Genomic DNA, 15,897 nt, shown 5'->3' on the forward strand with positions numbered 1-15,897 from the left:
CGCGGACAATCGAGATACGGAGTATTGTCGCGACAAACTGCAATAAAAGCAAGGTGAATATTAATTGAAATAATATAATACCATAATTTTCCACAATTTCTGATTGATCATAAATGTTTCAGACTATAGGTATTTCTCAAGTCATGACATTTTGAACACTTAAGAAAGACATACATTTGTCTGTACTTTTATTGGATGTATTACGCATTTGCCTATGATCACAATCAATTTCGGTATACATTGAAAAAATGAAAACAAACTCACCATTCCTTGTGTTTTCGTCATTACCATCTAAATACGAGAAAACATATTATACCCAGAAACTCAGAATATGGAATTATATTATAGGCCTACAATAATATCCGTTCTGTTTAAGTGGTCTTTGATTTGACCATCAATGGATATATGCACAACAGTTTGAACAATGCTGGTGGCAATCGTACCCAATCATAAAAAAATATATGGAAGGCACTAATTCAAAAACACGTGATATCGACCAAAAAAGATTATAGGAGGTCTTAGTATATGCATGCGCGTGAAAGCCTCTACTTGTGAACGGAACGATTATGTTTGAGGTTGTCTGTCCCAAGAAATCTAAAGTTAAAAACACTGAAATAATATCTTACCGATTCTGGGTGATGATACGCCTCCACCTATAGAAAAAACGAAAATAAAAGTATATAATTATAATAATTATCCATAAGATATGTTTGGATTTATGTCCAAAACAGTATTAATTAATTGCATATTAAAACATTTTAAAATAAAACAATCCTACGGTAATATCTTGAACAATCTGGATTTCCAAGGACAATGCTTCCATGGATTTTCCTTCCTCTTCCGTCTACGCACCAGCACAGACCAGCTTCTCGCCAGCATTGTGTTGTTAACCAGTCACCATTGGGTGAACAACTAATATTAATAAAACATTACGTTAATTACTTAAAAATACCTACTATTAGTGAGATTTTATGGGGCGCCATAAGCAGCAATGTAGTTTACGCCTATTTCGTACCAACCAACCAACACACATACTTTGATGCTTATTGCACCCCATAAGTACTTATATGAACAATAAATGTTTTCTCTTTACCGAGGATAAAAAGACTGGAACAGACTATACGGATACGGTATATATTGCCAAGACGTACAAACAGTTTGTCCATCTGCAGTAAAGAAAAAGTATGTAATATTAGTTCAGTACGAACAAATAGTGTGTCGGACGGCACCCCGTAGTTAAAATGAAATTGCAAAAGCTATTACAGTATAAAGGTTCTGGTTGTGTCAGTGACGATTTAGAAAAAGTGGTTATTGGCATTGAGTAAAGAATTGGTCATAAACTTTATTTTGATTGCGAGTCCGTCCCAATTGTACAATCCTAAACTACAGAACACACCACCCCGGCTCGTCTCCTCTGCAATCCTCAATTGAAAAACATTGATTGTAGGCCTATAAGTATTGGTGAACAATCCTGAACATACCTTTCTGAGGCTGTACACATTGAGTTCCACAGCCGTTGCTACAGCACTGTAAGCCAGGCCGACAGTCGGTATCATCTCTGCATAACTGTACGCATGCGCCTCTTATTCCAGAAGATGGTGGGCATGTCAAATTTGGAACTAAATAGAAAAAAACTGTATTAATCACTACGGTGAAACTAAACATTTTCAATTGAGTTAGGCTAAGTCTACACATTAATTGAATATGTGCATATTTCAACAATTTATTCGTTTCTTGTTTATTTGATTAAAGTGTATTTTTATAACATCTCAGACTTTGAGATCTGCAATCTGCAATTAATAAGTGGTAATAAGTGCGATAAATTTTAAAACATTGATAACACATAATGTATAAAATTTTCGGCCCAACGATTTATTATGATTTTATACCCAATTAAATCATAAACGTTTATTCGATCTTTTTCACCTATTGGCACTTCTCTTTTACGATCGTCTTACCTGTTGTATTGCATTCGGTTACGTTCCCGTTGCTATCGTAAAATTCTGGCGAACAGCCCTTGCAGTAGTCTACCCTACACTGTACGTCTGGACGACTGCTGCAATGGTTGTGAAGACACGGGTTAAGAGGACATGTGTGTGGTTTCTGACCATCTGGACACTCCCTGGTCTTCAGAAGCGATTCAGAATCTACGCACTGTGGTATGGCTGGACATGGTGGTGATTCACACACAATCCTTACCGGCACACATTCATGTCCAGTCGGACACATGGACTGAACAACCTAAAACAAAAACAGAAACATGACATGTAGTAATGTTTTTTCTTCTTTCGGGTTGGTTACATTTGTAATAGAATGTATCTGGCTGTGTGTTTTATAGACTGTTGGGTTAATTTATTTTGGTTGTTACTTTTGCGTCTCTGTTCATCACTCGATAATTATCACAGTGAATTAGTTTGAAGTGTTTGTAGGGGCACTGACCTCACATGGATCCATACACTGGCATAGCTTACAGCCACTGTAATCTCTTGCATATCCGTACTGACACTCAAGGTTACAGCGAAACGTCCTGCATAATGGCTTTAACCATCCTTCAAAATAAAAACTTTTTTCGTTAGGCTAAGTTTTAAATATTTATCTCTTTAAACCTTCATTTGAAGTTTCAGTCACAATATGTATGGAACGCTACAATTCAAACCTAAATATTTAAGTTCATTTGTCATACGTCAAGTTAAGAAGCCGCCCAAAAACTTTGTTTGATAGTGTACACATACATGCAATCTATTTCAATAGTCATCATTTCACCTATACGAGTACGTTTCCATTCTCAGAAAATAGAAATGGAATGATGTTATATTCTAGTAATTAGGCCTAACTAAACTTGTTCACGTCAAATCTAACAATTATTTTTTCTTCGGATTTTGTCGAGTACTTTATAATAATAATAATAATAAGATCGTTGCATGCGCGTCGCGTAATTTCCACGTGTGCCGCTGTCATGGTATTTCGAGCGCGTACAGTTGTTGCGTAACAACGAGTTGCCACAGTATCTTGCCAACAATAAACATTGTTTCTTTTGCTTTTGCTAAGACAAGTACCTTTACAGATATCTCTGTCATTATTTTAAAATAAACTACGAAATTACTAGCAAATATGGGGTTGTGTTTGTCTAAAATTAAAGTGGAACCTAGCGCGGAAGATGGTCCAACCCATCTGTCAAGAAATCAAGTCAAAGAGGGTAAAAAGTTGAACAGACTTGTTAGATTTTGGCGGCGAAGATCAAGTAAAGTCGGTCCCATGCCAGAGGTAGGTTTTTGTATTCATAATGGGTTGTTTTCATAAACGTGCATTTACGCACTACTATATATTATTATTGTTAGGCCTGTACAATAATTTCAAATTAAAGTCTTTATGTAGGCATACAACGCCTAAGACTAGAAGGTCTGAAATCTTCATTGTTCTTTTCCAATTGATTCTCTATATAGAGTGATTCGGAAACCAACCTATCTGATCATGCATCTTTGATGAGCCATGACGAAAGAGTGAACAAAGAACTATTAAGATTAAAGGATGGAAACTCAACTGGTAAGATATATACAAGATAAAGATAATGGTTGATAGTGAGACACTTAATACGTTGATAATAAAGTAATGTATATCAAAAAATGGCTAAACAAAATATTTTAAACAATTAAATTACTATTTTTTCAAACTGTAGCAAACATTGTTCCAGCTCGAAGGCTTCCACCTATTGGTAACCAAAGTATGCCAACTCTTAGAGACAAGAGCACTTTCCAGATCTTAGAAGAGCTAAGAATGTCTGGTGTCATCGTTAACCCTAGACCTGGACATAATGGATGCTCATTTGACATTGTGGATAGAGCCACACCTGTATTAGACATGCCACGGTCATTGTCCAGACTCGAGCGACAAACAGACGACGAGAGCAATGGAAAAGAAACTAAGCTTACACGAAAGCTAGCAGCAGCAGAAGAAAGACGAAAAGTAAGAATATATTGGCAGCCTTAATTATCATAAATCATACTTTCATTATCATTGTCGTCACCTAATCTATATCATCGACACGACATCATGGATCATCACTAACTTAATTCATAACTATACCTGTTTTAAAGACAAATTGTTACTTTTCATTTTAGGAGTTCCTTCTTAAAAGAAAGCAATCACTTAATGCACGAAAGTCCAAAGAAGCATTCCAACGACAACTTTCCGAAAAACGCCAGTTCCAGGAAATGCAAAGACAAGCGAAACAAATCGCAGCCGAGGAAAGAAGACAGGTATGCACATTCATAAATTTACCAAACGTTTCCTTATTCTCTAATGAAAGAATTTTACTTTTCAATTATGTAATACAATTTCTATGCAAGTTTTTATCATTTTCTTATTAGAATCAACTTCTTCAAAAGACAAAGAAAGTGAATATCGAGGATGTCAGAAAAAGATTTGATCGCATTGACGATCAAATAAGAGAAAATGCACAGAAAGTAATAAAGAAAAAGGAAGAAACTAGTAGACTAGTGATGATGAAGAAAGAGCACAGGCAGATAATTACTTGTATGGCCACAAACCAGCGTCAGAGGGCTGTCAGGTACAGGAAACATGATAGATTGGAACAACATAAGTTGGACTTGGAAGTTGAAGTGGAAAAAGACAACACTTACTTCGCACCGGAAGAACATTATGATCTTTAAATTTACCATTTGAAATTTACACAGCTTACAATACTCTTCAGACAATTTTTTACTCAATACGATGTTATATATATATATTTATCTCGTGAGGAATAAATTACAGAGATTTTTCTTTTTTATATTCTGTGTGTTATTGTCTATTCTTTTATTTCTATTTGATATGTTTAAAAACAAGGTGTTGTTTGTGAAATATCTAGGCCTATGTCAAATACAATATTTAAAGTTGAAGATCAACAAACAACATATTCAATGGCCAAGTAAAGCAATTCTTTTTCTATTCACTGTGTCACTTAAAATAAGCTAGAAAATGACGACAATGATTAGGTTAACTTTGATTTTCGCTGGTGTCCCAAATTTGGGAATTTTAACAAGCTTGTATTATAATCAGGGCCAGGAATGATGATAATGATGATGACGTAATATAAAGTAATCTTACTCTGGCATTGGTAGCTACTGGCATAATACGACCAAATGTTCGGGATCAATGTTCCGTCTTCATCAAAACACCATATGTCCTCCTTATCGTCATCACGGTACCGTAACTCGAGGAAATTCCCGCCCTGGTCACAATATGGCACGTAGAATCCTGACGTCACGTGAAGTTGATGTTCATACGCAAACTCAACACTACTAATAAGATGACGTATGATTCGGCATGATTTTAAATCGGGGACTGGAAGAAAAGTGTAAAAAAATAATAGTATCTGTAACAGTCATTAGAATACACCTTAACTCGCGAAATATTTCTATACGTAAAGAGTAGGAATTTTCAGTACAGTACATTTTCACGTAAACGTAGATGGAAACAATTGTATAAAATATACTTATAGTAATACTGAAAGTGTATAAGCGTAAAAAATAATAAATCATTATCTTAATATACTTTTTAAATATGAATCTTTGAATTTTGGCACGTCGACCATTTATTACATTTCTTCAACCATACCAAATTATATCATTTTCTACTAATGATAACGTTATATTATAATATTAAAAAAAACAAAATCCTTACATAAAAAAAATTAACATGTCATGGATGAGCTTTAGACTGCCCAAGTATCCAATAATAAGTAGGTCACTTTAAATACAGGTCAACAAAGTATTATTATTGTTCATTGACCACTGAATAAAGTCAACGACCTACTTTTGTACTTGTTTGTTTAATGTAAGAAGATTAAAAAATAAATATATGTTTCAAAATCAAACACTACTGTAGTGCGGATCACCTAATTAAATTTAATATTTATTGGCAATATTATTATTTTCTCACCAAGACAATGACACATGTATGTTGAATATCATTACGTCACTGAATATAAGCTAATACAAATCCTGAGAAATATTATTACAATTGATATGCTTATTTCTGTTTAGTAATTATTTCCTTTTTAGCTTGTGGATTTCCTTACCGACAAGTTAAGTGGAAAGTTTTTTTGTATTATAACACTTTAATCAACACTTTACTACTTTCCTTATTGTTTAGTACAACTATTGTTTGCTAATATCTTATAAATCCAATAATTATTATCTATAATCTCATATAGGATAGTTGAAATCCAAACAACAATCGAATCAATCATTGTATAGGCTTATTCAAAGTTATTTAGTTTTTATGTGGATTTGGTAAAATGCCAAGTAACTATTATTGCTTGCACGATAACATACATTACATTTAAGTTGTTTTTATATAGTTTATAGCAACAGACCATTTCTATTTAAATTAACGGATATATTGATGTTACAAATCTAAAGCTCGAGTTATCCGTATCTTCAACATGGGCCGAAAGATTAAACCTTTGTCGTCAAAAGTATTTTGTGGCTTTGCATTTCGCCAAGTATTTCGCTCAGTTTCTGAGGCATTCGAGTAATGAATTTAAATGTTTCCAATCATAAGTGAAAGTAGCCGTATTCCCAATTCGGCAGATAATTGAAAGAGGTTATATTACTGGTAACAACAGTAGGCCCTAATGTTTGGAAAAATCGCTGACCTATTTCATAATTGTTTTGACTTAAGCATCTAATAATTATCATTTCTCACCGTCTACGTATGGTGCTGTACAACTTCTTCCACACCCGTTAAAACAACACTTAAACTCTTCTTTGCAGTCGTTATCAAATGAACAATCTAATTCACAACTGGCTTCACTTGAATTTTTTGGTAAAGGGCACTCTAAATGTTCACCTGCATAAAACAAATTGCATTCAAGTAATTTATTTTCGTTATCATTTATTAGCTTATACAAATTCATTGTTCTTATAATACTGAAAATAAGAAAACACTTGCTTTGTATTATCTTAGAAAATGGAAATACGGTATTTTTAATGATGTCACAAACTCCATCCCCACACCACACAATCCCCCCCCCCCCCACCCCGACTTGTTATATATTTTTTTAGATCCATATAGATATAATGGGATTTAACTAGATACACTGTACAGTTCTTGATACACTTTGGCGTCTTTATATTTAAGTAGTAGGCTATAAGCGTAATGTTTTTGAATTATTTAAAATCTTTGGTAATTAACATTTGGTATCTATATTATTACCTATTAATTAATCAATCAAGATGCAGTAACTTAACATTTTTACTACTTCATCAACATCATCATAACATCCGGGGTCTTAAACTGACGTAATAAGTCACAGAAGGCCGAACAATGTATTTCTATGATAATGTTTTGATGATACTTTAAATACACTTGACCAACTTTATTTGTTCAAGTTTCTAGACCTATTGTATTTCTTGGCTCATTACCTGAGATGGCATTAAATTGTATTTGCATTAATAATAATTAGAAGGGCATTTTTTATTCAAATTATCATTAGCACTGGTAGCCGCTGACAGCCCATATAGTTTTACTGTAAAAGACATGAAGTCAAAACAGGTTATTTTGTATAGAAGAGAAATTAAAATAGAATTAAGATAGAATTTAGGATTCAATTAAACATATTATATAGGTCGTGTGCTAAATAATTCTTTACAACAGGGATTCAGTAGATAGGCATTTGAGAGCACAACTATGATAAAAAGGCATTTTATATTTGAAGTTATAATAACACACTTAATGCATCACACAGGACTTGAACACATGACCTTATATATCAAAGGAACGATCTTAATACAGGTATAAGTTCTAAGCTCCATGTTGCCATGGCGTCTATTTCCATGATGTTCTATCGCTTCTCATGTTCTGTTATGTTTTAATTACCATTTTCATAATCCACTATGATACTAAATAATCTAAACGTTTTACGTGTTATTCTGTTTAAGTACTTTATGCAATCAACTCAATTGAATGATAATACATTACAGAATATAGGTTAAGACCCGACAGGCCTATGAGTTGACTGCATACATTATTTTAAGTAAAAAAAGTCAAATTAGGAAATAAAATATAATAGTTCCTGATGATAATCATGTGTCTTTAATTCGCTTATACTTTTTTATTTTAAATTCAATATAATTTTGTAGGTAAAATACTAAATCTTGCATTGTATAATGGGTGAAGATATTGGGCCTAATTGTTTTTGTTTATGAAGATAAGTTGTATTGTCCGCTTTTTAAATTGATTAACCAATACTTTCAACCTTTTGTCTGTTTAAGATGGTGGGGTGCATCAACAAACTTAAACTACAAAAAAAACTACTAGAGACGCAACGATATGGCCTAGTAAACGCAACGCAAGCGAGTTGACCAATGACACAAGCGAGTTGACCAATGATAAGCGACAGTTCGAATATTGTTTGTGGTTGGTCAAATCACTTACGATGCGCTTACGTCCTTGCGTTGTGTCTCTATATGAAACCAAGTATAAACGTAATACATACCGAATATTCCAACGTAAAACAGGTAAAGAATAAATATTTGTCTCATCGTCATTACTGCTGAAGACAAACGATGGTGTGTACTATTAAAATACTGTTACTATTAATTTTTTGTTTTATAGTTAAGAGTTAAGAAAACATAGTTCCTACAAATCGAGGAAAGTATAGCGAGCCATCACCGCTTACAGACTGATAGAAACTTAGATACAAATTATAATTAAAATGAAGTAAAATAAAATATGAAATACAACGGCGTTCGCTGTTCTTACCTTTTTCAGATCCGCAGAACTGAAGATAATAAAGACAGACTGACTGAATGAATAAGTTGCTTGATTGAAGATTAATGTAAGATGATGAATCATAATAGCTTATTATTATTCCGGGTAAAGGCTTAACATTGGCACAGAATATCGTTCGTCCAGGTAAGACCTGTTATAAGTACGATGTTTACCACAATGCTGTCTGAAGGACTCTTAACTTAAGAATGGTATTATTAAAGATTTGTCAGCTGCGATTCTTGTCACATGAGAAAATAATGTTTACTGTATTTTTTTTTATTCTTGTATTTTGCATGTTTAGAATGGATTATTAAAGTGTGGCTTCAGGCAGATCCATCCCCTCTCCACATCATCTTGGGAAAGAATAAACACGTTTCTTGGGAAAAAACCATATATATATTTTTTTAATAGTTGCAATTGAGTACCATTAACTTAATGTTGGTACATCCGACACATGTGCTGTCGGCTTATCATGGTATTATTAAAACAGCATAAATGATGTTTGGGCTCTTTCCCCCTTTTTTCATTACTTAAACAAAATCTTGGCGCTAACACATGGAAAAGGGTAGGCCTATAATTAATATAAATAATATAGTATTCAGATTATATAGGCCTAGAGGTGGCCTTGAGGTGTTGACATTGATCTGGATGGATTTTTAAAATAGATTCAGAATATTTTCAAAATCGACCAAGAGTTCATTTTAAATTTAACTGAACCTAAAATGATTGCTATTAGACACAAATAATAATCATTTTTTTCGAAAAGATATAGGTAATATAGAGAATTACTTTATTACAGGTACTGTACTGCAAAATACATTTACACATATTTTTCTTCACAATACACAATACAAAATACAAATCAGGGAGTTGCAATTACAACTCCCCTGAACATAGAGAAATACAGGCCTAGGCCTATACGTTTAGTGTTATTAATTATATTTGGTCCAAGTGAAATCATCAATAGTAGTTATAGATGTTATATATTACAAGGATAACCGATAGCTACATCAATTGACTACTGTATTCTATATATAAAAATAATACTAAGATACTAAGTAGATATTTTGCTAATCTGTGACGTAATTTGTACCAACCGATGTGTATTAAGACAAACGTACTCAAGATTATAAGAGTCTGCGTTTCTCAAATGTTGATATTCGTGTATTCAGTAGTGAACATTACGTCATATATGCAACACTCCGTACTTCCCCATCCGAAAATCTTACAAAACATTACATTACATTACTTAACATTACAGAATAATGTTAAGTATATACATAATATTTTGGTCACTTTGAATTGAACATTGGATATTAATGTTAACAGCGTTACCGAGACACACAATACTTGCTTTCATGATTATATACGTTTTTATGCAAAAATATGCAATTAATGAAAATTTGAATTGGTGAAAGACGCATTATAATAACCTCCAATACAAAATTCAAAATGGAAAGCATAGGTACAGGTGTAGGTGCATTTAATTTATTTGCGTTTGTGCGCATGCTTATTCATATACTTTTTTTTGCGATACAGCCAATCAGAGATTAGGAATATTTGATTTATATATTACACTAATTTGTTGTGCTCTCAAAATATGGCACTACTCAATGTCATCATATATTAATATTTAATGGCAAACAATCACAAAAATATGGTAGTTTCATTTGACCAATTACTGCCTCGACCGACAATGTCTAATTTAGATAAAATACTATAAATGATATCCATGGCTAGAGCACTTAAAACTATTCATTTTAAAGCAGCCATAAACACTAGTCTTCAAACCATTTTAAAAACCCATCTTTTTTTGTTCTTTGTAATTTCACTCTGTTTCTCCCCAACCTTCATTTCCAAGTTCTTTGGGACAATCCGTTGATGTTAAAAGCGCTATATAAATTGTACAACATAAACACTCCATTTCAGCGTAGGCTATACTGTGTACAGTTATGAACACTGTTAATTATGTATTTAATTCATTGTCTTATGTTTTCAGATGCCTGGCTTAGGTTTAGGCTTGTCGCCACCACCACCACTGCCCTGATCACTGCTCTTCTTTCCAGGAAAGAAATATGAATGTGTTTTAACCTTCTTGGCTTCTGGGAGGCCGGAACCACTTGAATTTGAATTTCCCATTTCAATTTCTTCTTAAAATTCTAAATATAAAAGAAATAAATGTCATTCTTACTCCTGAGGACGATCAAAGCATATTGATCAAAACGTCGAGGAACTCAACAGTTCTTTTCAGAACTAATATACGTGGTGTACTGCAAACTTTATATCAACATTTGATTTCGCCATGCAAACCTTTAAACAATACAAATAAATGTCACATATCTATGAGTGAAAACCAATCACGTGACAACTATTGATAATATGACACATTGGTGTTTCTAATACTGAATTTATTGTTATTCGTGAAATTACACTCTTCCCTGATTAGAACATAATTAGGCTAAATATACAATAACAATATACAGTCGTAATTACGAAATCGTAGTATGCACATATTGTTTATGACGTGAGGCCCATGGATAATTATAGGCTTAGAATTTAAGGTTAGAGAGTCCAGATTTACCATAATGTACCATGGTATAACTACATTGCGAATAAATAGGGTATGTCCATACAATATGCAAAAACAACAATATGTTAACCAACATAATTACAGTAGGCTATTTAGGATTGTTGTTGAAACAATCAAGGTCACGATACTTAGTATCATACCCGGAGTATATGCCGGTAGTTAGATTTTACTAGGCCTACCTATACCGTACTAATCGACAGTAAAAAGATACGTTCTCAAATAGAGTATCATTAAGTCCGTACCAAAAAGAAAGCTTAGCCTATAGAAGATGCTTACCTGAGCTAACAATATACCATGAAAATTAGGAAAAAACAGCCTGCAATAAGTCTACTATACAAAGGCTAGCTAGCTAGGCCTAAACTTGCCTATTACAACAAGCAGCACAGTTAGATTGTTTTGTCTTTTGAGTGCTCTGGAGGCTTACGTACGACAATCATATCTATGTGTACACACCTCATAAGCTTTTATCATTATCTATTGCAATACCATACGTCACCACACACTATATAATATTATCATAATTGTATATTTGGATTCCGTCTTGTAAAAAAAGAAGAAAACTCTAAATTCTAACTGGCCATATTGTATCGGAAGATCAGAATTTTCCTAAACATTATAGCCTATTTATTACGCTTGACTAATTATGATCATCATTGAGTGTCATTAAAAAAAACATATATCCTGCATGAATTATGCAAAATTATGATTAATGTAGAGGGCGGTTTAGAAACATCTATTTAAATTACTAACAAAAGAGGATTGGAATTACTGCAAAATAAATGTCGGATTCGGTCGAAAATGCTAGTACATTTTTTAAATATTATTTTTTTTTTTATGTAGCCAATTATTTAATCATGCGCAAACGGACCAGCAGAAAACAATGCATTCAAGATTCGGTCATAAAATACAAAATTTTGGCTGGATTTATCTCTAGATTTATCGGAATTAGGCCTATTATCATCACTAATGACAATGAGTAATATTATAGTGTAATCAAAGATAGTGTAATACTGTAGGCCACCTAGAGCTTCAATACTCTTACAGTAGAGAAAATAAGTGCTGAAGTGCACAAACAATCAAAACATATATTGGTCTTTTGTGCACAGGCGCTTTGAAGTTGTGAAACTTTAATCCTGTATACAGGTACCTTAAAGCATCCTGGATTTCTAAGCCCATAGCAATCACCGTGAATTTGCAAACTTTTTGCAAATTTCTGTTATATTTGTAAGGTTTATAAAATGTCTCGAGGCACAAGTGCGGGGTTTGACCATTACATTACAATCTTTTCACCAGAGGGAAGGTTATATCAAGTTGGTATGTTGTTTATATACAAAATTGTTATGTATTTTCTTCATTTAATGCTAGGCCTATCTGTGTCCTCTTTTTGTGCGGCGATGCGGCGAACTCGACAAGCATGTTGGATGGTGCTTTACCGGCGCCCGAACACTGGACTGTGCTTTCTTGCTAGGCTAGACCGAGTTCTGAGTTTAAATGTCTTTTTATATACAACTGAAGGGATGTCATTGTTTCAATAGGCCTGGTAGCCAAACTATAGTATATTAAAGAAAACAATTCTCTTAGAATAAATTTCTTTTTTTTAGCTGAAAAGTGAGATTTATTTTACTTAGGCTAGTTGACTCTCCATTCATTCCCTACAGGCTACACGTAACACTTAAAGTTACTGTACACCTAGGCTAGGCCTAAATAGTTGCACTGGTATGTTTCACTCCAGGTGAGGGGGTAACTTGGAACAGGACAGCCATCATAACTGACTAATCACTAATCAGATGTCAGAACGTCATTTTATGACAAAACACCTTCCAACAGTCTTACATGTATAATATACAGTACAGTACAACATATTCACACTACTATAGCCTAGTAGTATTCTTATAATTTTCAACTTATTCATAGAATATGCTTTCAAAGCCGTCAATCAAAGTGGCGTAACATCAGTTGCAATTCGAGGAGCTGATTGTGCGGTTGCAGTTGCACAAAAGAAAGTGCCAGTAAGTATTATTATTATTAATATTCGGAAAAGAAATAAATTAAAAAGACCAGTTTAACAGGAAAGTGTCTTCTATAAGACGTCCCGAGAGATGGGTTCTACTGTATGTATATAAAATTGAATTAATAGCGAAGTTTCATGCAAAGTTGTTATTGCATTAGTACTAGTCAATTAGTTTGTTTTTTCCCAAGTACCTTGTCTAATAATTTGAAGCAGCTGTGTGTTTTACAGTTTTTTTATGTATATACAGGGCATATTTTACCTGCTCTTACCTTTTATTTTCAGGATAAACTATTAGATGCTGACACTGTTACCCACATGTACCAATTGACGGAGAACAACGGATGTGTTATGACTGGACTTGTTGGTATGTTTGTCAATGTTTTTAGCACAACTACACTGCCCCCTTAGACCCATTTGGGCCGCGAAACATTTTTGAAGAGCCTAAGGGTGCCTTGAGAAACAAAATAAAGGAACGACGATAATGTTTCAGCGTCGTAATATAGTATGATATGACAATATAGTTTGATTTTGGATTTTAATTTAATGTTTGCGGAGCGCTGCCTTAGGCAATTTATGAGAGTTTGAATGCAAATAAATTGTTGAAAGAAAGAAATTAATGGTTTTTTTTTTTCTTTTTGCAGCTGATAGTCGGTCTCTTGTTCAGAGAGCGAGATCAGAGGCAGCCCAATGGAAATATAAGTATGGTTATGAAGTACCTGTAGATATGTTATGTAGAAGAATAGCTGACATCTCACAAGTATACACACAGAACGCTAGTATGCGGCCACTTGGTTGCAGTAAGTATACAAATACTCATTGCTACTTTATTTTCATTTCACTTATATTTGTTTTTACATAATTTAAATAAATACAGTAATTTAGAGGTTTTGCAATCTTACGAATGATAACGAAAACAGATATGTCACCATTAACGTTTTATAGGTATGATATTAATTGGCTATGATGAAGAGAAAGGGCCTCAGGTATTCAAGACTGACCCTGCTGGTTATTTCTGTGGCTACAAAGCTACTAGTGTAGGAGTTAAACAAACTGAAGCCAACAGCTTTCTGGAGAAGAAACTAAAAAAGAAACAAGATTGGTCATATGAACAAACAGTTGAGGTAAATTTAAAATCGAGGAGGGTTAGAATATCAGGGAAGGGTGGGAATATCCGGGAAGGGTGGGAATATCCGGAGGAGGATGGGAATATCTGGAGAAGAGTGGGAATATCCGGAGGAGGGTGGGAATATCCGGAGGAGGGTGGGAATATCCGTAGGAGGGTGGGAATATCCGGAGGAGGGTGGGGATATCCGGAGGAGAGTGGGAATATCTGTAGGAGGGTGGGAATATCCGTGGAAGGGTGGGAATATCAGAGGATGGGTGGTAATATACGGAGAAGGGTGGGAAAATTATAGATTTTTTCTATTTTCTATTCTTGCAATGCAGAAAAAAAATGCACAATGTTGGCAAGATCAATAACTGTGTTTTAAAATTATTCTTTTTGTTTTTTTAGACTGCTATTAAATGTTTAAGCACCATATTATCAGCAGATTTTAAACCATCAGATATTGAAGTGGCGGTCGTAACTAAAGAAAATCCTAAATTTAGGTAAATATTTAGAATTTGTCTGACACAAGTTCTGTCTACACTATCAAACTTAATGTGACACAAAAATGTGATCATATTTGGGCACATCACTACCATATTTGGGCACATCACACTTTTTTTGTCAAACAGATAGGACAATAATTAAGTAATTGTATTCTCAGACGATTAATAAATAAATTAAAAACTATTTACCCAAAGGCCATATAATATTTCTATGCCCCTAAAAATACACATTAGTTTTATACTTATTTAATATATATTAATTATTTTAACTTTATTATTTTTTTCCTAGGGTTTTAACAGAAGCAGAAATTGATGAACGTTTAGTTTCGCTAGCAGAGAAAGACTAAAATCACATCACATTCAAACAACATTAATATAGTGTTCTTGTGAACATGTCAATTTGAATTTCATAATATAATCGGACATATAGTAATATATGTCTCTGATATAATATTATTTAACCAAGTTTATTAATATTGATAAACTAAAATTAGATTATTCAAAATATTCATAAGGTGTATTTATGAACCATGCTTAATGCTTAATGAATATTCATAAATACTTAATGAATATTCATAAATATCCATAACATTTGTTGGTATTTGAGGTAAGTTCTTAATTTTCATATGAACGTCCGTAACAATTCCACATTAAATAAAAAAAAAATAAAAAATAAAAATAAAGAATACATGTTTAGTACAAATTTGTGTAAAATTGAACTCCTTTTTATTTGAAACTCACAAAAGAAATCAATTCACATGACATGTTGGACATGATATATGTACATGATGATGTCATATCATTACCATATTTGGGCACATCACACTTTTTTGTCAAACTAGTTTGGTAGTGTAGACAGAGCTTAAGAAACATTTCTTCTCTAAATCTGTTTTCCACTAAGGCGAATTTG

At 33.3% G+C, this 15,897-nt stretch overlaps 2 protein-coding genes and 1 long non-coding RNA gene across 3 annotated transcripts; 2 read left to right on the forward strand and 1 right to left on the reverse strand.

The window, feature by feature from the left end:
* Nucleotides 1–2,941: 2,941 nt before the first annotated feature.
* On the forward strand, nucleotides 2,942–4,743 carry LOC144852707 (uncharacterized). The gene is made up of 5 exons (XM_078710661.1): nucleotides 2,942–3,264; nucleotides 3,444–3,543; nucleotides 3,677–3,963; nucleotides 4,119–4,256; nucleotides 4,368–4,743. Exons 1-5 carry the CDS (start codon nucleotides 3,112–3,114, stop codon nucleotides 4,668–4,670), a joined length of 981 nt encoding a protein of 326 aa, XP_078566787.1. The 5' UTR covers nucleotides 2,942–3,111; the 3' UTR covers nucleotides 4,671–4,743.
* A 4,801-nt stretch (nucleotides 4,744–9,544) lies between these two features.
* Nucleotides 9,545–11,810, reverse strand: LOC144852012 (uncharacterized). The gene is made up of 2 exons (XR_013614253.1): nucleotides 11,642–11,810; nucleotides 9,545–10,934 (listed from the first exon to the last, which is right to left on the reverse strand). It is a non-coding gene; the product is annotated as an uncharacterized LOC144852012 (long non-coding RNA).
* Nucleotides 11,811–12,514: 704 nt separating this feature from the next.
* On the forward strand, nucleotides 12,515–15,618 carry LOC144851389 (proteasome subunit alpha type-6-like). Its single transcript, XM_078708814.1, has 7 exons — nucleotides 12,515–12,679; nucleotides 13,280–13,374; nucleotides 13,659–13,740; nucleotides 14,018–14,173; nucleotides 14,319–14,497; nucleotides 14,890–14,984; nucleotides 15,277–15,618. The coding sequence occupies exons 1-7, from the start codon at nucleotides 12,604–12,606 to the stop codon at nucleotides 15,332–15,334; spliced, it is 741 nt and encodes a 246-aa protein (XP_078564940.1). The 5' UTR covers nucleotides 12,515–12,603; the 3' UTR covers nucleotides 15,335–15,618.
* The last annotated feature ends 279 nt before the right edge of the window (nucleotides 15,619–15,897 follow it).

Source organism: Antedon bifida, chromosome 9 (assembly GCF_963402885.1).
Source record: "Antedon bifida chromosome 9, ecAntBifi1.1, whole genome shotgun sequence".
In the NCBI taxonomy this organism is placed as follows: domain Eukaryota; kingdom Metazoa; phylum Echinodermata; class Crinoidea; order Comatulida; family Antedonidae; genus Antedon; species Antedon bifida.

Bases quoted from the DNA above. Each gene is read 5' to 3' on its own strand.
- LOC144851389 (XM_078708814.1), top strand. From the start codon at position 12,604: ATGTCTCGAGGCACAAGTGCGGGGTTTGACCATTACATTACAATCTTT. The intron at 13,741-14,017 runs GTATGTTTGTCA...TTCTTTTTGCAG, and splicing joins TGTTATGACTGGACTTGTTG to CTGATAGTCGGTCTCTTGTT. The intron at 14,174-14,318 runs GTAAGTATACAA...AACGTTTTATAG, and splicing joins TATGCGGCCACTTGGTTGCA to GTATGATATTAATTGGCTAT.
- LOC144852707 (XM_078710661.1), top strand. From the start codon at position 3,112: ATGGGGTTGTGTTTGTCTAAAATTAAAGTGGAACCTAGCGCGGAAGAT. The intron at 3,544-3,676 runs GTAAGATATATA...TTCAAACTGTAG, and splicing joins AAAGGATGGAAACTCAACTG to CAAACATTGTTCCAGCTCGA. The intron at 4,257-4,367 runs GTATGCACATTC...TTTTCTTATTAG, and splicing joins CAGCCGAGGAAAGAAGACAG to AATCAACTTCTTCAAAAGAC.